This window comes from Chelonia mydas, chromosome 2 (assembly GCF_015237465.2).
Source record: "Chelonia mydas isolate rCheMyd1 chromosome 2, rCheMyd1.pri.v2, whole genome shotgun sequence".
Classification (NCBI taxonomy): Eukaryota; Metazoa; Chordata; order Testudines; family Cheloniidae; genus Chelonia; species Chelonia mydas.
In genome coordinates this window covers 142912975-142935049 of record NC_057850.1, presented here as the reverse complement: position 1 = coordinate 142935049, position 22075 = coordinate 142912975, and the positions used below count along the sequence as shown (strand labels likewise).

At 47.9% G+C, this 22075-nt stretch overlaps 1 protein-coding gene across 4 annotated transcripts in view; it reads left to right on the top strand.

The window, feature by feature from the left end:
* CLPTM1L (CLPTM1 like) overlaps nt 1-22075 on the top strand; it is a 108546-nt gene that overhangs the window by 64778 nt on the left and 21693 nt on the right. For 2 of the 4 annotated variants that reach the window (XR_005224467.2, XM_037893381.2), the window contains exons 10-11: nt 7063-7128; nt 14326-14376. Coding sequence is in view for 3 of the 4 variants with exons in the window: in XM_037893381.2 (XP_037749309.1) it covers nt 7063-7128; nt 14326-14376 (117 nt within the window). In the remaining variant the exon portion in view is untranslated. The remainder of the gene's footprint in view (nt 1-7062; nt 7129-14325; nt 14377-22075) is intronic. The other 2 variants (XM_037893383.2, XM_037893382.2) reach the window with 2 other exon arrangements.

The following is a 22075-nucleotide window of genomic DNA, read 5'->3' as shown; positions in this document are numbered from 1 at the left end:
GTTAAAACATTCAACAAACAAGGCACACTGTATACGGTGGGTGTGCCAGCCTGCCTGGCTGGCAAACAGAGATGAAGTCCAAGAGAGTCTGCCATACAGGGAGCCAGGAATTCCAGGGACTATATTTCAAAATTTCAGTCCAGCAAAAATTTAGAGTTTGACTTTTTACCCTATTCAGAACAAACAAAACTGTAAAAACTCAAATATGTTCACAGGATAGAAACTGCGTCTTGGCTAGCTCTAGTTATGTCTCAGGACCAATTTTCTACTAATATTTGTGTAACTATTCAATGTTAAGAAATTGGTCAGTATGAAAAGTAGGACTGCTAGAACTGACTTTCAGGCTTCCTGTTTAAAAATGTATGAAGAAAAACTAAACAAAAACTACAAAGAAAATTCAGAAGGCATAAAAAGTTAGACTGTATGAAGTTTCATAATGTTAGGGCACTACTTATAAACACCATAATTTATGACCCGTTTTTAAGTCTGTTGTACCATGCAATCCAAATTAAGGAACGGCTTTCACAATACTTATTTAAAATCCTTAGCTGAGGTTTTTATTACCTTGAAAGCTATAGTAAACAGGCGATGAGTGCCAGGGGGTTTATTTGTACGTTTCAGTTAAATGCTGATACCTTTATTAACCTTTATTCATTGATCCAATGAATTCAGTTAATTCATTGACTTTAGTGGGACTACTGAAGGAGTAAGATACTGTTCTTCAGGTGATGCTCTCTATATGTCAAGGGTGGCCAAACTGTGGCTCTTTCACAGTTAAAGTAGCTCACATTCTCCACCTACCAGCCTGTGGGGGAGGGAAGAGTGTGTGGCTTTTCCACCTACCAGCCTGTGGTGGGGCTAGGGGCTTCTGCCAGAAATGACTGGTGCCTGCTGAGAGTGGGGGGCACAATTTACAGGTTTGCTCCCCCAACAGCTTGAATCATGCCCCTCCAGGCACACCCCACCCCCCCTTACCCTCAGCGGCCTCTCCCTTGAACTCCCAGGTGGTAGCTCCTTATGGAGAGGCAACAACAAAGACCTGGGAGCTTCAGGGAGGGGCTGCTGCTTTAGCTCTGTGGGGAGAAGCAGCAGCAAAAGGAGTAGCTCTCCTTGCAGCTCCTTGCTCTTTGTCATTGTCTCTCCCCACGGCCGCAGCTCCAAGCTTGCCGGCTCCAGCAACTGCCATGCAGGGAGGGGGCCTGGTGGCACCATGTGACTGAGCAGGGCCAACAAACCCTGGGAAAAATCTGGGCGGGGGCCACCCGATGTGCCCCTGCCACGTGTCACCTCCGGACTTTCTGCCCAGTGGGGAGGGCCGTCCCAGGGGCTTCAGCCCTGCGGGGCATGCCTACCTGGGCTCAGGGCTTCAGGCCTGCAGAGTGCACCTGCCGGAGCTTCAGCAGGAGCAGGGCTGAAGGCCCGAGACCTGGCAGGTGCCTACCGTGGGGCTGAAGATCTGAGTCCCGGCAGGCACCTCATGTGAGGCTGAAGGCCCAAGCCCTAGCAGATGCACCCTGACTCTCGAACTTATGAAGATTGTCTTATGCGTCTCAGATGGTCAGTAAGTTTGGCCACGCCAAACTATATGTATTCCAAACGTGGGTGTGCATGCATGCTATGTGTCGAGCCAGAAAATTTCTGTAGCAGTGTCCATTCACCTGCATGAGCAATGTCCGTAGCCACAGTCAGGCAAAGTTATATGAGGCTGTGCGGAGTGACGCCCTCTCAGTTCCCTCGTACCATCGGATGGTTGAAGTCAGAATCCCTCTTCCTCTGCGATTGTAGTTTTGAGTAACAAAGCCCTTTCTTTCATTTGTAGCTAGTCTTCTTTTGTTTTTCTCTTTAGTTCTCTGTGCATAGTTCTGAGTGTAGTGTAGTCAGATTTCTGTTTCCTTCCCCAGGGACTATGCCCCATGTTCCAGGGTTCAAAAACTATGCATCATGCCCTCTCTCATTCTCAGTGAGCGACGAGCACCAATGCTGTCTCTGCTGTCTTGGGGAGACTCATCTTGCTGTGTGATCTGTCTCTCCTTCCATCTGCAGACTCCTAAAGCTTGCCAACTTTGCCTCCACAAATTTTTTTATGGAGGATGCGTTCCAGCTGCCTGCTCCGTCCAACCCCAGAGTGGCGGAACCATCGGTGCAGCGCCCTTCACTGGTGGTGAGTGCTCCTCCTAGCACGTCCCATGCCCCAGGTCCGGCAGTGCCAGCGGTCTAGGATAAGCCCAAGCTTGAGAGCCAGAAGCACTTGCATGGGCATCGGAGCAGGTCCCCTTTGCAAGCTGGCTCCAAGCACAGCGCTCCCTCCCTAAACTGCCCCAGGTCGGTTGAGCTAAGCTTCCTTTTTCTGAGGGTAAGGTGAAGAAAGGAGGACCTGATGGCCCCACCACCTGCCATAGCAGCTACCTGACTGGAACTGTCCCTAGGGTGCGCACCACCTGTCCCCTGTGCATCTCAGCATCCATCAATCTGTTCACTGCTGCACACACCACCTCGCTCTTTGGCTTCTCACAGGGACATTTCCCAGACCTTGGGACAATGTGAGCCCCTTCTCCAGTCAGCACATCTCTAACTGCCCTACCCTCATTCTCCGCTGCTCACTGCACAGGAACCTCCCGCTCCAGCAGAGGCACTGCTACAGCTCCAGGAGGGGTGCTTTAAGCCTATGCATTCCGGCCCACCAGTAATGACTGCTCCACCACTCCCAAAGGCTTATACCACTCATGCTCTTGCCTCCTGACAAACAGAAGCTGTGGACCTGGATGTACCCCTGGAGGAGGTTGCAGGATCAGCACCATCAATTGGTGGACATCCTGCAACGACGAGGGCCATTCGGGTTGCACTGCCTGTTCACAATGTTATCGTGCAACCTGTGAGAGCGGTCTGGCACACGCCGGCTTCCTGTGCCCCCACACTGAAATGGACAGTACACTGGTACTTTGTCCTGGGCAGATTTCCTATTTTCCCACCCAGCTCCCAATTCTATTGTGGTGCATGCGGTGACAGAATGCGTCTGCCAGCACACCCAGAAATCCACACTCCAGAGCGGGTGGGCAAGTGCCTGGACCTTTGGGGCAGGAGGGTCTACTTGGCAGCATTGCAATTTTGTATTGCCAACTACCAGGCTCTGCTGGCGAAGTATGATTTCCACAATTATGCCAAGCTTGCAGCGTTCCTGGACGACCTGCCACAGGACAAGCAACAACACTTCCATGCCCTTCTGGAAGAAGGCTGCCAACAGCTAAGTTGAGCCTTGAAGTGGCCATGGATGCTGCAGGTACGTACTCTCGCTCTCTCGCAACTGGGGTCATTATGTCAAGACTCGTGGCTGCAGTCCTCCTTTTTCCCCTGAGAGGTCCAGAACACCATCCAGGACCTCCCCTTCAATGAGGACGAGCTGTTCTCGGCAAAGACAGACTAGTCCCTTCACTCTCTGAAGGACTCGAGGGTAACACTTCAGTCCCTCGGTATGTATACCCCGGCACCCCGTCATAAACAGCAGCGCCAATCCTTCTGCCCCAGTTCATATGTGACTTATCAGTCCTCCTATCTTCGAAATCAGGAACCCCCGAGGAAGTGTCAGTGGTACCAGCGACCTCGGTTCTCTCCTTGGTGACCTCTTCCATCCTGCCCAGACACCAACCCAAGGTCCAGTTTTGATGCACAAGTTGAGAGCTGCAAACCCTCCCCCCATCACCATGCCCGACTCCCCTTGTCTTCTTTGGGGTCCGTCTTGCCCTAGTTACCCACAACTGGGGTAGGAGCGTTACAGATCGTTGGGTACTAGCGATTGTCCAGCACAGTTACTCTAGAATTTCTCTCTTTTTTCCACCGCATCAGGGACCTCCCCGAATGCCTGCTGGGGGTCTCTCCCATCGCAACCTCCTACAGCACAAGGCAGACACCCTCCTTGCGAGAGGCACCATAGAACCGGTGCCCATCCCCTTCATCAGCTGGGGATTCTACTCCTCCATACTTGCTCATCCCTAAGAAGGATGGCAAGCTCTGCCCCATACTCAATTTCCACCTTCTCAACACCTTCATCAGGAGGACCAAGTTCAAGATGGTGACACTCACAGTGATTATCCCCTTCCTTGCCCAGGGAGCGTGGTTTACAGCTCTCGACATGAAGGGCGCATACTTTCACATGGACATCTGTTCAGTACATCACAAATTTCTCCGCTTTCACATAGGCTACCACCATTACCTGTTCCAAGTTCTCCTCTTTGGCATCATGATGGCCCCACAGGTTTTCACAAAGGTATTTGTGGTCGTGGCAGCCCCGATGAGACGTCTGGTGTACTCCATGTATCCTTACCTGCATGACTGGCTCCTGGTCACACCCTTTCATGCCATGATTATGTCCGCAGTTCACGCTCTCAGCTCTCTCCTTACCACTCTTGGTGTCTGTATCAACCAGAAGTTGGTGCTTATCCCGAGACAGACTATCAATTTCATCACGACGCATCAGGATTCCATAGTGGCACATTCTTTTGTCACCACTGTCATAGCAGACTTACACCGCAACCCATGCACCACAGTAGGTTGTTGGCTCTGCCTTTTCAGGCACATGGCGGCCTGCACCTATGTGACACTGCATTCCCACTTGCACAGGCGCTGTCTACAGCTGTGGCTCCTGTTGTTCTTCAGACCCCAGTGGGATCACCCCAATACACAATGATCGTCCTACAGTTGGTTCTGGCCTCCCTCACCTAGTGGACTGACCCTTCCGATGTGCTTATTGGCATCCCCTTCTCCACCCCCTGTTCCGACTGCCATTCTGACGACAGGCGCCTCCCTCTCTGGTTGGGGCATTCATCTGCACCAGCGCATCACCCAGGGGGTTCGGACACAGTCCAAGGCCCGCATGCTCATAAACGTCCTGGAGCTGAGGGCGGTGCACTTGGCCTGCCATGCATTCCTGCCACTCATCCGTCACCGTTATGTTCAGCTCCTCTCCGACAACACGACAGCGGTCACCTACATCAACAGATGGGCACCAAGTCCTGTCGTTCTGCTCGGAGTCCATCCACCTCTGGAACCAGTGTCTCCGCCACCATATTATCCTCCCCATGGCGCACCTCCTGGGGGCACAAAACTCCCTGGCCGATGGGCTCAGCAGGACCTGGTACCTCAATCATGAGTGGGCGCTCCACAACCCCACTCTCCGTTCCATCTGCCATACCTGAGGCACCTCTCACTGGGACCTTTTCACTACACGAGACAATCACAAGTTCCCTCTTTACTGCTCCCAGGGAGCCCAGGGGCTCGACTCTCAAGGTGATGCTCTTGTGCCCTGGCAGGGAGAACCTCGTTACACCTTTCCCCTGTTCCTCTCCTTCCCCAGATCCTCTGCAAGATCTACCAGGACCAGGCCACAGTCATACTGATAATCCCCTTCTAGTCTTGCCAGTTTTTGTTTGTGGACCTCCTCAGGCTCTGTGCCTGCCCCCCTCTCCATCGCCACACAATCCCAGACCACCTCACTCAGGACCAAGTCAGATTCTGCCATCCCAGTCCTGGCTCCCTTTGCCTCATGGCCTGGTTTTTGGTTTGGGCTCCTGTGTAGACAATGCTTGTTTGCCGCTGGTGCAGCACATCTTTACACGCAGTAGGCAGACCCCCACAAGAATTTGCTATATCGCAAAATGGAAATGTTTCACCTCCTGGGCTCCGCACCACCACTTCCCCCTCGAGGCCATCATCTCCATCTGTAGCATCCTGGAATACCTCCTAGAACTTAAGACCTCAATCGTTAACTTTAACTCTGTCCGGGTGCACCTGACAGCATTGAGCCTTCCTCACCCCTGTGGATGGCCACTTGGTCTTTACACACTCCACCACCACCCGCTTCTTCTGCTTAACAGCTTCCTGCCAGTGCGCAAGCCCCCTCCCACCCCCCCCCCCCCGCGACCTCAGTCTTGTCCTCTCCACCCTCACCAGACCCCGTTCAAGCCTCTGGCCACATCCTCCCTCTTCCACCTCTCCATGGAAGTCATCTTCCTCGTGGCTATCACTTCTGCTCGGCAGGACAACAAACTGGTGGCCATGATGGGCAATCTCCTCCCCCCAACCCCCAATACAGTTTTCCATAAAGACAAGGTTTCCTTGCGCCTCCACCCCAGATTCCTCCTGAAGGTGGTCTTGGAGTTTCACCTCAACCTGTTGATTCACCTTCCGGTCTTCTGTCCTAAGCCACACGCCACTCCTGCAGACAGGACCCTGCATTTCTTAGATGTCTACCATGTGCTGGCGTTATATCTTGACAGAACCCCTACCATTCATGCCTCCCCACATCTCTGTAGACAGATCCATGGGCCAAGTCCTGCCCTCCCAACGCATCTCAAGTGGGTCCCTGCATGCATCCACGTATGGTATATGCAGCCCAGCACAGTTACAGTGCACTCAACATGGGCACAAGTGGCAACATCTGTCTTCCTGGCAGATGTCTCCTGGCATGACATCTGCTGAGTGGCAATGTGGCATTCTGTGCATACCTTCACTACCCATTACGCAATCAGCCAGAGGGCGGCAGACGCAGCTGTGGGCCATGTTGTCCTCCAGACTGCAATGCCTCTTGCATCCTCGCACACGCCTCTGCGCTTATCACTGCTTGATACTCACCCACATTTGGAATACATATAGGGACCATCACTTGAAGAAGAAGAGGCTGTTACTTATCTGTAACTGAAGGTTATTCAAGATGTGCTGTCCCTATTTGTATTCCAATACCTGCCCTCCATCCCATCTGCTGCGTGCCGCACTGCTCAGCAGTAAGAGGGTGACTGAGAGGGTGTCACCCCACACAGCCTCATGTAACCTCACCTGGACCACGTGGCTACATACGTGTGGGTCGATGAATACTGATGCAGAAATCTTCTGACAAATGGCGCGCATGCACACCCACAGTGGAGTACAGATTGGGACCACACATCTCAAAGAACCTCCAGGAGGTAGGTAACCTCTTTTTCAAGTCTAAGAACTAGATTTTGATATCCTTAGTTGTGATTAATAAGTTGTTCTTGATCTATAAGCATTGTATTTTTGTAACTTAAACCACAGCTCTGGAAAGTGAAGAAAGCGCTGAAAATGACAGTTAAATGGAGAAGCATGAGGCCAACAATCCAGGTAGGTACCTTTGCTCTTTCATAATGACTAGAGCTATTGAGCTCTCAGCTCCTTCAGAGGTTAGTGAACAGCTTACTTTAAAATAAAATTCAGATCAACAAAATATGAAGATGTATAGATGTATGTAAAATGTATAGAAGTATACAAATGCTGCTGTGTTCATCCATTTGTATAATATGATTCAATTAAAAAGTTGCAGAAGTAGCTACAGAAAACCACAAATCAGTCTTCCATTATTACTGCTGGAGGATAGAAATGTTATTTGCTACTGAATTGAGACGGTTAAGACATCTTCTGCAAAACAGAGTTCTTCAAGTGCCAGTCCCTGTGTGTTACACTATGGGGTATGCATGCACTTCATGTGCCTGAGACCAGAGAATTCTTGCAAGCAATGTCAATTGGTCTATGTCTGCACCCTTGGTCTCCTCACACACCATGGGTAGATGGGGTGGTATGGACTAACTGCCTATCCAGTTCCTTTTTACCACTGCATGGCCTAGTTTGTAATTTCCAGTATCTGGAGCCCTTCTTTATGTCGTCTTTGTCTTCAAATCTGTAAATATTTCAGTTTTATAGTTATTTTTACTGTAGTGTACTTAGTGTTAGAAATTTTAAAGTATACTTAGTAACAGGTATAATCCCTGCCTCAGTGAACCATTTAGCTTCCCCAGTATAGAATTTAGCTTATGCCTAGGATACCAGATTTCAAAAATTGTCTCCTGTCCCTGATCCTTCTCAGTCAGTGATACTTCCACTAGGTGCAGTATCTGTCAGTTGGGGTGATCCAAGTCCCACCTGGACCCTGCAGGCACAAGAACTCTGGCTTAAGAAGCAACTCAGGAAGAAAGCAATGAGGCCCCAGTTGGACCCTGCCCCCGTACATCTGCCAGAGTTCTAGAAGAGTGCACCTTCTAGCATAAGATCTGATACAGAAGCGGGAAACAGTAAAGTCAGGGACCCTTCATTGGGCTTCTACCATGAGAGTAAGGACTGTTGTCATAAGCAGAAGAGCAGAGCCCTACTGACAATGCAGCCTCAATGTGTTATGTGAACAAGCCAGGAGGAGCCTGCTCCCTAGCTTTGTCTGCAAGCAATAAAGGTTTGGCAATTGTGCATCATGGAAAACCTCATTTACACAACTGCTTACTTGCCCAGGTGCTCAGAATCACTTGGCCAGTCACCTCAGCAGGAACTTCTCTCAGAATCATGAGCGATTTCTGAAGAGCGATGTGCTGAGGTCCATTTGCAAGGACTGAGGCATTCTGACAGTGGACTTACTTTCAGTGAAAGACAACAAGAAATGCAGTCTATTTTGCTCTCAAGCGGGTCTCCGTCTAAGGCTTATTAACTGATGCTTTCCATTTGAATTGGGGATCAGTCCTTGTGTATGCCTTCCCCCCCGATATCCCTCAGGTGATTCTCAGACTGAAATTGGATCATACTAACTCAGTGGTTCCCAAACTTTGGCAGCCGCGAACCCCTTTAGTAATTGTGTAATTGTGAAATCTCGTGAACCGCCTCCTAAAAATGAATATTTCCAGGGATTTAAGTTTAAATTTCCTCAGTGTGATGGATGAGCTTGCTTTGCTATGCATAGCTCTTGGAAGTCCGGAACCACTGGAGAAAGATGAAGTCTCAGGTCTGGTTCGGCATCGTCTGTTTCTGTATTTGGTTTTCAGATGTGCATATGAGGAAAATGCTTTCTCGCATAAGTATTGTGACAAAGTTCCTTCTCTACCTTGGTGGGTCTTGCGCTTATTGGCGGATTTGCTCGCCTCGGAGATTCACAGCAGCCCTCAGTTTGGCCGTTTTCATGAACCCACAGTCCAGGTCAACTCCTCCTGTGTCTGACCAGGAGTTGGGAGGTTTGGGGGGAACTTGGGCCCGCCCTCTACTCCGGGTTCCAGCCCAGGGCCCTGTGGAATGCAGCTATCTAGAGTGCCTCCTGGAACAGCTGTGTGACAGCTACAACTCCCTGGGCTACTTCCCCATGGCCTCCTTCCAACACCTTCTTTATCCTCACCAGAGGACCTTCCTTCCAAACAGATAATGCTTGTACTCTTCAGTCCTTCAACAGTACACCTTCTCACTCTCAGCGCCTAGTGCCACTTGCTCCCAGCTCCTCACACGCTCGCCACAGACTGAAGTGAGCTCCTTTTTAAACCCAGGTGCCCTGATTAGCCTGCCTTAATTGATTCTAGCAGCTTCTTGATTGGCTGCAGGTGTTTTAATCAGCCTGTCTTAATTATTTCCAGAAAGTTCCTGATTGTTCTGGAACCTTCCCTGTTATCTTACCCAAGAAAAAGGGACCTACTCAACCTGGGGCTAATATATCTGCCTTCTATCATTCTCCTGTAGCCATGTGGCCCGACCCTGTCACAGTATGTTGTTGAAAATGGTAACAAGACTGTAGCAGCTTTTTCTGCCAGAAGGGGGTACTCGTTTCTTAAACTCAGCCAAAAGTTGATCAGTGACAGATTTCTGAAACTCCTTTTCAGTTCGTAATCACAGGAGATCTCAGTCAATTTCTCTTTCCTCAGTGTTCAATATCTGTGTTGAGAAAGTGGTATCATCAAAAGGGTTGTGAATCCTTTCATTATCGCCTGACATAGCTGGAAAATATTCCCTGAAAGTTGTGCAAAGTCCTTTTAGGTGTGCAATTATATTGGTTTCAGTGCACTGATCCAACTGAAGTTTGTTCTGCCAGGAAGTCATGAAGATTATTGAAACACTCAGTTTGATTGTTTTCCAAACAACTTTCCCAGACTGCAACTTCTTTATCATGGATTCAGCTTGCTCTTGGACATTGAAAATTGTTATATTGAGGCCTTGAAGAGATAAATTTAGGTCATTAATTCTTGACAAAATATGTGCTAAATAAGCTAGGCTCTGGAGCCAGACATTATTTTCCATACAGCTGGCAAGGTGGAAAGGGTGGCTGTTGAAAAAAACTAGGATTTCCGTTCTAAGCTCAAACAAGCGCACAAGGATTTTGCCCTGTGAGAGCCATCTAACTTCAGTATGGGTCAACAGACAATGGTATATACTACCCATTTCTTCACAAAGTACATGAAATATTCTGGAATTTGTTCGCCATGATTTTTTGAAATTCACCATTTTCACTGCACTGTCCAGCACTTCCTTCAGTCCCTCAGGCATGCATTTTGTTGTGAGGGCTTGTCTATGGATGCTGCAATGAGTCCAAGAGACTTTTGATGCAACCTTTTTTGTTCAAGCTACAAATCCAGTATACTTCCCCGTCATTGCTGCTGCCCCATGAGTGCAAATATCTAAGCACTGAGACCAATCTGTTTCCTTTTCTTGAAAATATGCAGTAGTCAGATTGAAGATATCTTCTCCAGTTGTACGTTCTTCCAGTGGTCGGCAAAACAAGAAGTCGTCTTCTTCAAGCATACGTTCATTCACATAACCTACAAACAGTAGCAAAATAGCTAGATTAGCTACATCAATTGACTGCTCCAACTGTATAGCATAATATGGACTATTTTTCACTCTATGTACAATTGTGGTCTCTACGTTGTTTGACATGTTAATTCTTAGTGACAACATATTATTGGACAAAGGTACCATGTCAATACTTTTTGTAGCCTTGTCTCAGAGCATGCAATGAACTACGTTTTTTATACATGGACCAATCAAGCTCTCTGCTATGGTATGGACTTCTGATGCTTTTGCTACTCGGTAGCTCATGCAGTATGACGCTTCAAGTGCATTTTCATTGTCAGTACTTGCTTTGGATATAAAACTGGTCATGTCACCCTCTCAGCTAATTTTCGCTTGAAAAAAATCAACAGGCTTGTCAAGTTGTGCAGGATGCCTAGTTTCTAAATGGCACCAAAGTAGAGAAGGTTTGAGGCTGCTGTTTGCTAGAACATCACCACAAATCACACACAGTGAAAACCAACGTTCTTGATCACCAATGCATGTAAAGCCATATTTTATATAATCATCATATTTTCTTTTCTTTGTAAGTGACTTTCCAGGACCATCATGATCAGTAGACTTAGATTTTCCACAGTGTGGACTTGAGGAAACGCTAGCTGATTCTTGCGTCTTAACACGTTCCTTTTTCAGCCACTTATCCATTGAACTTGTGTAGAAAAGTTCTAATAAAAATAACACAGAGAAACTGCTAACAACCAACAAACTAGAGAATGAGATTCACTCAAGTCTCACTGAAGCAAAACAGCACTCGAGAGAGAATGACAATTACTGAGGCACCTTAACACTGCTACACTGGCTACAACGTGCTTCCGGCTGGTTTGGCTCAAACAGCTTTTCTTCTGCCATGGGGCCTGTCCCTACGAGGGTGCCCTGTGAGGGACAAAGTAGCTTGGATCACCCCCACATACAGCGCAGCCCCTGCTCACTCTGCCCTTGATGCCAACTTCCCCTTTCTGACAAGGACAGGGGTCCGAGCTGCCACCTACGCAGCTGGGGTCTCAGCTGCCACCCTGCCCACCACAGGGCTCAGGCTACTGGCCCCGCGCTGGGGTCTGGGCTGCCAGCTCCGCACTCCGTGGGGCTCCTGCTGCTGGACCCCGTTGACCACCTTGGTCAACTGAGCTCCACTGAGCTCGGGCTGCAGGTCCCGCTGACCACTGGGTCTCGGGCTGCCGTCCCCAACTGGCTGGCCCTGCTCTTCCTGGGACTCGGGCTGCTAGCCCCGTGCAGAGTGCTGGGGTTCAGGCTGCCGGCTCCCCCGCTGATGAGGGCAGGGCTCAAGCTGCCAGCCCCAGCTGCCTGGCCCCGCTCTTCCTGGGGCTTAGGTTGTCAGCCCTGCGCGGAGCGCTGGGGTTTGAGCTGCCAGCTCCCCCGCTGACGGGGGCAGGGCTCGGGCTGCCATCCCCAACTGCTGGGCCCTGCTCTTCCTGGGGCTCAGGCTGTCTGCCCTGCAACTGGATCCCACCTGCTACCTCCAATGCCCAGCGTCCTCTGGCCGCCATTAGTGAAATTTTTCTGGCAACCCACCTGTAACATTCTGCGAACCCCCGTTCGGGAACCACTGTACTAACTTGATACTCATTGTACCATGGCCAAAATAGTGTTGCTTTTCGGACCTTCACAGTCTGTCTGTTCAACCTCACAGATTTCTTCCCCTCGTTCCTGATCTGCTGACACAACACCATGATCAAATATGGCATGGATCGCTTTGACTTTTTTTATCTTACGCAGATCGGATGAAGGGTCAGGATGTTTCCACACAGACAATTTCCAGGTGGATTACTTCTGCGTTACTACATCATATGGGGTAGCACAGACCACACCTCTACAGAGACTGGTGGCTTATTCTGTGAGGGTTCACACGGCTTTTGTCATGTTTCTCAGTGATGTTTCTATATTGCACGTTTCTAGGGATGCTGCTTGGTCTTCCATACGTGCTTTTCGGAAGCATTACGCTATTACAACATCTAGATCAGATGGAAACTTTGTCCAGGAAGTTCTTCAGTCATTATTTAAGTAGACTCCGAGTCCCACCTCCATTGGTTACTGCTTGTGAGCCATTTGTAGGGAACATTTGGAACCACTCGAAGAAGAAAAAAGGTTATTTACCTGCACTGTAACTGTGCTTCGAGATGTGGGTGCAGAAGTATATTCCACACCCCACTTTCTGTTCCCTCTGCATTGGAGTTTCCAGTCTTAGATTCTTGTGTGAAAGAACTGAGGCAGTTGGGACAGCGCTGCCCTTAATAGCCATAGGAGGGGAAATAAGGGCCAGAGGAAGCAAGAGCTGCCCCAACAGCTAATGCTAAGTGAATTTCTCTGGCTGTGTTGCATTGGGTTCATGCACACCTGAGTGAAATGCACATCTGCACCCACATCTCAAAGAACATCATCTACTGTACAGGGTAAGTAACCATTTTGCCTCATCACTTAAATGTTTAGAATAGTTAGTTTTCATTCACAGATTAAAATGAGACTGATATTTTTAGTATCCAAAAACTTTCAAATGTTCTATTAACATAAATATTTGAGGATGACAAAATCAATAAAAGGATGCGGGGAAAGGAAGAAACCTGGAAAACTCACCAGATGTGGGATTGTATTTTAAAAACCCAAGTTTTTCACAGTTCTTTCACTTAGCAAGCCAGTCTTTCTCGCTATGGAGCTAGCAGTGGGTATGTCCTGCTAGATAATGCCATTGGCTGGAGAAAAAAAAGAACATTTTGGTTTCACAAACAATGTTGGTTGTGTTGAATTTGACCAGCAGAGAATGTTTTACAATGTGGTCTTGCTCTTCTTTCTTTATGAAGTATAAAGATTTGAAAAGTGTGTTTTATCAAACCTTTTTTTCTTGCTAATGTTCTACATTAACAATATAAGGAATATTAACTCTGGTCTGGGCTTCCTTTGCATTTCTCGGGGACATTATTCATGGATCTCCATTAACTGAAGGTAGGTGGGAGTAGAGATGTTTAACTTGTAATTGATAATTCTTTTGTCCCAAATAATTATTGGGCATTAAAATAAGACCAGAGTGGGATGCTGCTTTAAGGACCTTTATGCCAAACCTCCTGAATATGAAATAATTACTTTTGTACAATTACTTATTATTTAGGTCTTTAAATGTAGTTTTTCTTTGATTTAATCAGTTTCTGTATAGGTTGTTGTACAGTTAGTGGCTGAAGGGCTCAATTTTCTGTCTGCATCATGTTGAAGAGAGTGAGGGTTGTAGCTGAGTGCTATGTGCTCTTTTGAAGCGTTTGTAGATTTGCATTAAGTTTTATATTGTATAATGAAAGTTAGTAATAAGTTTTTCATCTTTACGAGCTGAGCTTTAATCAGTGAAACTTGAGCCAACTGCAGTATACCCATGGGCTCAACAGATCTCTTGAACCTTTGTAGCCACCTTCTGTCAAGAATGGTATTGAAAAATGAGTTGTCTTGTGATGGTTCATGTAGTATTTAGCAAAGAAATTCCAGGGCAAACTCCTTGCCTTGGGATAGTGCTTTATATTGCACCTTTTTTTTTTTTTTTTTCAACTTAAAAAATCCTGTTGCTAGTTGTCATCTTCCTTGTTTTAGGTTGCAATTAGACCCAATATCACTGATGTTTCCTTTGAATTTTTTGCTAATACTGACTTTTTTTCACTAACAAAGTACTGTATTTTTTCCCCTTCTGTTTTATTTGTCTAAACCAATTATGGTTACTTCTCTCTATTAAATCTAATACAGTTTGGTGCATACAATGAATCTGAAAAGAGAACTGAAGAATATGATACCCAGGTAAGACACGGTCCTGTAATATTGCTGACATGTTGGTTATTTAATGAAATATGTAGTGGGACTTGGTGCAATCTGCTGGTTGGAGCACTTACAGTCTTCTTCTGGACAGCAAAAAGATAGTGTGGAAAATTAGATCAAATATTAACTTGAGTCTTTCTTACAAAAGCGGACTGAAACAAATACAATTATTGTTTTCAGTGTCCATGGAATTCGTGTATTTTTTTAGTTTAGCAGGGACCGTAACAGCCTAGTCTGACCTCTTGCGCAATGCAGACCATAGACGTTCACCCAGTAGTTCCTGCATCTATTCCAATAATTTGTGGCTGAACTAGAGTGTATTTCTTGATTTAAAGGTTATCAGTGATTAAAAAAAATTTCAGGTCCCTTTGTTCTACAAAAACCTGTGTTTTTGGTATACAGTTTTAAAATAGCATTGGTGTAGGTAGTCTTGAGAGTTCACTATAATTTTGAGGTAAATCTTGAATTTTAAGTTGCTTCAGCATGTTTCTGCACTTTATTGCTGCAGACCTGAAGAAATTATTTAAGTGGTATGCTCTAAGACTAGGAATTTTTCCAGTCTGATGCACACCACTTGTTGTCTTTTTGTTTTGGGGAAACATATCCTCTGGACAGATGAAGTCTGCCATGGTTTACCTCCCCAGGGCTGGTAGCTCATGCATCAGACCTTTTTGTTATGGCAGTCCATAAATCTGAAGTGCCAAAGCCTTAGTGCTGCCTTTACCTACCATACTGCCAGGAGTTTTGGACCTGCTAGTTCCAGTTACCCACACTTGTCTCCAATTCAGACTACTCCATCTTTTCCCTCCCCTGAAATGAAAAGAGAATAGGAAACCCAGTGAAACCGTATTCGCCTCTGTTACCTAGAAGTGTGATTCCATCTCTCACCAAAGCCATATTATATGTTTTTGTAGTGGTAACATGGTCTTGTTCTTTGAATAGGAGGACTGGGAGTCAGAAGACCAGGGTTCCAAGTCATTATAGAATTGCAAATAAATTTGTCTGAATATGTGAATATCTCATCTTCAACTTTATTTAAGATATGCATGTAAAATGTTTAGCTGTTCTTAATTCTTACACTAAAGCTAGCCAACTCTTTTTGAACTAATCAAAGTTGTCATTAATTTGAACAGAGAATACACTGGTTTCTATGCAAATGCTAAATGATTCCTAGGCCGTCATCAGTTATGAAGACCTAGTCTGTCTGTTTTGAATGACATCCTACTGTAAGATCCCTTGGAAGCATCAGAACCTACATCTCCTTCCAGTGATTGTCCATATGCACATTCCACTTCTGATATGCACTGATATCCACTGCAAGCACTTGATATGCACTGATATCCACTGCAAGCACTTGAGACTTTTGGCCAGCATTATGTGTACAGCATGCCTGCACCCTGAAACTTCTCTGGTTCTCCAGCAAGGTCGTGTAAGGGCAGTGTGTGTCAAGTGCCATTAGTTCCTCTCAGCCGCCTCCTGACATTGATGAAACAGAGCATTTGCAGTCCGTAACACAGACCCCGCCCCGCCCCACACAATCCAGAATGTAATTGTTAGTTGTTCCTAGTTAGCCTCTTATTAGCATAGATGATTCTCTGCCCGTTGACCCAAAAAAACCTACAATGGCTATAAGAACTGCCCTTCATGTGAAGGAACCATGCCCATCAATGAGGAGTACTAGAAATGCCTGTGTTGTCTTGGAGAGTCATACATCCCAAGGAAGTGTTCCACTTGCAAATCTTTTATTTCAAGGACATGTGAGGTCAGAGAGGCAAGACTTCAGGTATCTTCTGAATGAATCTGAGACCCGCCTTGGATCAGGCTGTCTAGACCTCTCTCTGTGAGATCCAGCACCAAAGAGCACAAACACTGGTTCACTTTCATATGCACATGAGCATTCCATGGGAGAGAAGAAGCATTCTGATAAATCCCAGAGTCAGGGATCTCCAACAGCAGATCTCCCACCAGTGTTTGCTTGAGAAGAATCCCCCTCCTCTGCACCAAACTATCAAGACTTCTCAACTCCATGAGGCTTCCAAGAAGGTCACTCAGTTTAAGACACTGACTCAGAGACTAGCCGTCAGAGATCTAGCACCAATTATATCAGAGGTGGGCAAACTGCGGGCCACATCTGGCGCGCGGGACTGTCCTGCCTGGCCCTTGAGCTCCTGGCTGGGGAGGCTAGCCCCCGGCCCCTCCCCTGCTGTCCTCCCTCCCCCATGGCCTCAGCTTGCTGTGCCACCAGTGCTCTGGGCGGCAGGGCTGTGATCTCCTGCCGGGCAGTGCATCTGCAAGAGCCGCCGGCCTGCCCCGGTGCCTCGAGACTGCGCGGTGGTGTGGCTGGCTCCGGCCGGGCAGCGCGGCTGCCAGTCCTGGTGCTCTGAGCGGCATGGTAAGGGGGCAGAGAGTGGGGGCAGTGGGTGTTGGATAAGAGGTAGGGATCCTGGGGCGGCAAGTGGATAGGTGTGAGAGTCTCAGGGGGCAGGGGCGTGGATAGGGGGCATGGAAGTCAGGGAGCGGTGGGTGGTTAGGGATGGGGGAGTCCTGGGCGGGGGCGGTCAGGGGATGGGGGGGGGGTTGGATGGGTTGGAGATTCTGAGGGGGACAGTCAGGGGGCAGGAATTGGGGGTGGATAGGGGGCGGGGGCCAGGCTGTTTGGGGAAGCACAGCCTTCCCTACCTGCCCTCCATACAGTTTTGGAACCCCGATGTGGCCCTCAGGCCAAAAAGTTTGTCCACCCCTGAATTACATCATTGACTGCTTTGGACTTAATGGTAGCACTGCAAACCATGAGCACCACAACCTATCACTTTTACACTGGCACTCTCTGGACTGACAGTTTCTGTCAGCAGGTGGTCCAGGCACTTCACAACTGCAACGAGCACTGACAGGGTTCATGGCACTGAGAGATCTAGAGCTTCTATAGGAGCCAGAGTCTCCACCTCGCTCCTATTAGCAGGATTGTATCCATGGCACTATCCACGTCTGCACACCACCTCTGGATCCACTTCTATACAGTCAGAGGAGATGGATCAGCAACACACCACCTCTCCTCCAGCCTCCACTCCACTGTTGTGTGTGTCCTGCAGGAGGACATGGAACTGCTCCAGAGACAGGCATTGGGACTCAAACTGACCCCAGCCCTCCTGGTTTCTGACACCATGGCTATGTAGAACTTACCAGATCAACATATGGTCATACTGGTGTTCCTGGGCCATCCTGAGAAGCTTGCAACTGTGCAGACAAACCTTTATGTCCCCAGGGCATCCCATCCACAGATACAGCCACCCTAGCTGCACCTTCTCTTTTACCACTGCAGCCCTCCCTATTTCCAGAGTATAAACAGGGAGAAGACGCTCCTCCACAGATAGGGTTCCAGCTGGTGATGGCTCTATTATCTTCCTCCCCAAACAAGTTGTCTCCTCATTGGGTCCCCAGCCTGATGTTTTGAAGGTGTTACAAGGTCTTTTAAAGAGAATAGGGGAGGCACTTTAAATGCCAGGATTCAACATATGTTAGTTGATATCCTGCAGTCAGGGTTGGCCTTACCATGAGGCAAACTGAGACAGCTGCCTCAGGTGCCAGACTGTGTGGGGGCACCTCTAGGACCCAGAGTGTAGAAAATTGTGTCTGCTGCTGGTGCATATGTATTCTCTCTGCTCTAGATACACAGAGAGGGTGGAGTGCTGTGCTGGAGGAAAGAGGGCACAAGAGACATAACAGCCAGGCAGGAGAAAAGGTTAGAGGGAATAACAGAAAGCAGCAGGAGCTGAAGGGGGAGAGAGGAGGAGGAGCCTCTTATGTACCTCTCTATCATTCCCAGGAGCCTGGACTGGTTAAGACCAGCCTCTCAGGGAGCTTCCTGTTTCCTGCTGCTTCCCTGAACTCACTTGAGGAGAACAGGCAGTCAACTGAAGTAGTAGGAGCCAGTTAGGCCCTTAAGAAGCTGATATCTTCCCTCACTCAGGCCCTGCTACCAGCCTGCTTATTTGTCCCCTTCAACTGAGTGTTGAGAGCCACTATAGTTGGCACAGAACAGCAGTTTCCGCCAAGAAGAAAACGCCCCTCTGAGGCAGCATTCAGAAAAAGAAAGCAAGCAAAGGAAGCTTTTCTATCTAAGCAGGAAGGAGCTCTCCTGAGATACAAATGTTCACGGTGAGCCTTCCGGCCCCAGTGACTATGTGAGTGGTGAGGAGATGCCTGATCATCCAGTTAGTCAGAGTACAGGTACTGCACCATCCATATCTCCATCTCAAATGGATGTAACCATACACATTCCTGAAGAAAAGTGTAGATCAGAGAAGAATGTGGTGGAGGCACAAGAAACAGCTGCTGCTGAGTTTAGTTCCTTAAGTCTAGATGATCCAGGACTGTGGACCCACTTGAGCAGTAGCCTGAGGGACTTCCTTGTACTGCATGGGCCACAGCAAGTGAAAAACTTCATGTTCCCCAAAGACAATGAAAATAGAAGTTTCCATCCAACACATTACTGGCATGAAATCCCTAATGGTGACAAAGTGGAGAGGCCATGGTTTATGTACTCAAAAACCCAGAATGCTGCATACTGTTTTTGTTGCAAACTCTTCCAGTCTAATGTTCCAGCCACATTGGGTTCTACAGGAACAAAGGACTGGAAAAATCTGGCTAGAAATCTGGCATGCCATGAGAAGGTAGCAAATCACCAGAGAGCATTCCATAGCTGGAAAGAGCTTGAGATGAGACTAAGGTTAAAGGCCACCATAGATGATGAGCATCAAGAGAAGATTGCATCAGAGTCTCTTTACTGGCAAAATATTCTGAAAAGGCTCATTGCCATTATGAGAGTGCTTGCTGCCCAAAACCTAGCACTGCATGGCACTTCAGATCAGCTGTATGTGCCAAACAGTGGAAACGTCTTTAAAATTGTGGAGCTGATGGCTAAGTTTGACGCTGTACTCCAGGAGCATCTAAGAAGAGTCGCCACCCAAGAAATGTACACATACCACTACCTTTGAAAAACAATTCAAACTGAGATCATACCATTACTGGCAACAAAAGTCAAACAGAAGATTGTGGCAGATCTGAAGTCAGCAAGACTTGAGCGGATCACTGCAGACTATGTGGCTCTGGGAAGAAGGATAAAGGCGTTTGAGGTGCAAGTGGTCTTCTCGTCCATCCTCCCCGTGGAAGGAAAAGGCCTGGGTAGAGACCGTCGAATCGTGGAAGTCAATGAATGGCTACGCAGGTGGTGTCAGAGAGAAGGCTTTGGATTCTTTGACCATGGGACGGTGTTCCAAGAAGGAGTGCTAGGCAGAGACGGGCTCCACCTAACGAAGAGAGGAAAGAGCATCTTTGCAAGCAGGCTGGCTAACCTAGTGAGGAGGGCTTTAAACTAGGTTCACTGGGGGAAGGAGACCAAAGCCCTGAAGTAAGTGGGGACGTGGGATACCGGGAGGAAGCACAAGCAGGAGCACACGAGAGGGCAGGGCTCCTGCCTCATACTGAGAAAGAGGGATGATCAGCGAGTTATCTGAAGTGCCTATACAAAAATGCAAGATGCCTGGGAAGCAAACAGGGAGAACTGAAAGTGCTGGCACAGTCAAGGAATTATGGTGTGATTGGAATAACAGAGACTTGGTGCGATAACTCACATGACTGGAGTACTGTCCTGGATGGATATAAACTGTTCAGTAAGGATAGGCAGAGCAGAAAAGGTGGGGGAGTTGCACTGTATGTAAGGGAGCGTATGACTGCTCAGAGCTCAAGTATGAAACTGCAGAAATACCTGAGAGTCTCTGGATTAAGTTTTAGACGGGTGAGCAACGAGGGTGATGTCGTGGTATGTACTGCTATAGACCACCGGACCAGGGGGATGAGGTGGACGAGGCTTTCTTCCGGCAACTCACAGAAGTTACTAGATCGCAGGACCTGGTTCTCATGGGAGACTTCAATCACCCTGATAAGTGCTGGGAGAGCAATACAGCTGTGCACAGACAATCCAGGAAGTTTTTGGAAAGTGTAGGGGACAATTTCCTGGTGCAAGTGCTGGAGGAACCAGCTAGGAGCAGAGCTCTTCTTGACCTGCTGCTCACAAACCTGGAAGAATTAGTAGGGGAAGCAAAAGTGGATGGGAACCTTGGAGGAGGTGACCATGAGATGGTCGAGTTCAGGATCCTGACACAGGGAAGAAAGGAGAGCAGCAGAATACGGACGCTGGACTTCAGAAAAGCAGACTTTGACTCCCTCAGGGAACTGATGGGCAGGATCCCCTGGGAGAATAACAGGAGGGGGAAAGGAGTCCAGGAGAGCTGGCTGTATTTTAAAGAATCCTTATTGAGGTTGCAGGGACATACCATCCCTATGTGTAGAAAGAATAGTAAATATGTTGGGCGACTAGCTTGGCTTAACAATGAAATCCTTGCTGATCTTAAACACAAAAAAGAAGCTTACAAGAAGTGGAAGATTGGACAAATGACCAGGGAAGAGTAAAAAAATATTGCTCGGGCATGCAGGAGTGAAATCAGGAAGGCGAAATCACACCTGGAGTTGCAGCTAGCAAGAGATGTTAAGAGTAACAAGAAGGGTTTCTTCAGGTATGTTAGCAACAAGAAGAAAGTCAAGGAAAGTGTGGGCCCCTTACTGAACGAGGGAGGCAACCTAGTGACAGAGGATGTGGAAAAAGCTAATGTACTCAATGCTTTTTTTGCCTCTGTCTTCACGAACAAGGGCAGCTCCCAGACTGCTGCACTGGGTAGCACAGCATGGGGAGGAGGTGACCAACCCTCTGTGCAGAAAGAAGTGCTTTGGGACTATTTAGAAAAGCTGGACAAGCACAAGTCCATGGGGCCGGATGCGCTGCATCCAAGAGTGCTAAAGGGGTTGGGGGATGTGATTGCAGAGCCATTGGCCATTATCTTTGAAAACTCATGGCGATTGGGGGAGGTCCCGGACGACTGGAAAAAGGCTAATGTAGTGCCCATATTTAAAAAAGGGAAGGAGGAGGATCCAGAGAACTACAGGCCAGTCAGCCTCACCTCAGTCCCTGGAAAAATCATGGAGCAGGTGCCCAGGGAATCAATTCTGAAGCACTTAGAGGAGAGGAAAGTGATCAGGAACAGTCAGCATGGATTCACCAAGGGCAAGTTATGCCTGACTAATCTAATTGCCTTCTGTGACGAGAGAACTGGCTCTGTGGATGAGGGGAAAGCAGTGGACGTGGTGTTCCTTGACTTTAGCAAAGCTTTTGACACGGTCTCCCACAGTATTCTTGCCAGCAAGTTAAAGAAGTATGGGCTGGATGAATGGACTGTAAGGTGGATAGAAAGTTGGCTAGATCGTCGGGCTCAACAGGTAGTAATCAATGACTCGTTATATAGTTGGCAGCCGGTATCAAGTGGAGTGCCCCAAGGGTCGGTCCTCGGGCTGGTTTTGTTCAATATCTTTATAAATGATCTGGAGGATGGTGTGGATTGCACCCTCAGTTAGTTTGCAGATGACACTAAACTGGGAGGAGAGGTAGATACGCTGGAGGGTAGGGATAGGATATAGAGGGCCCTAGACAAATTAGAGGGTTGGGCCAAAAGAAATCTGATGAGGTTCAACAAGGACAAGTGCAGAGTCCTGCACTTAGGACGGAAGAATCCCATGCACCGCTACTGACTAGGGACCGAATGGCTCGGCAGCAGTTCTGCAGAAAAGGACC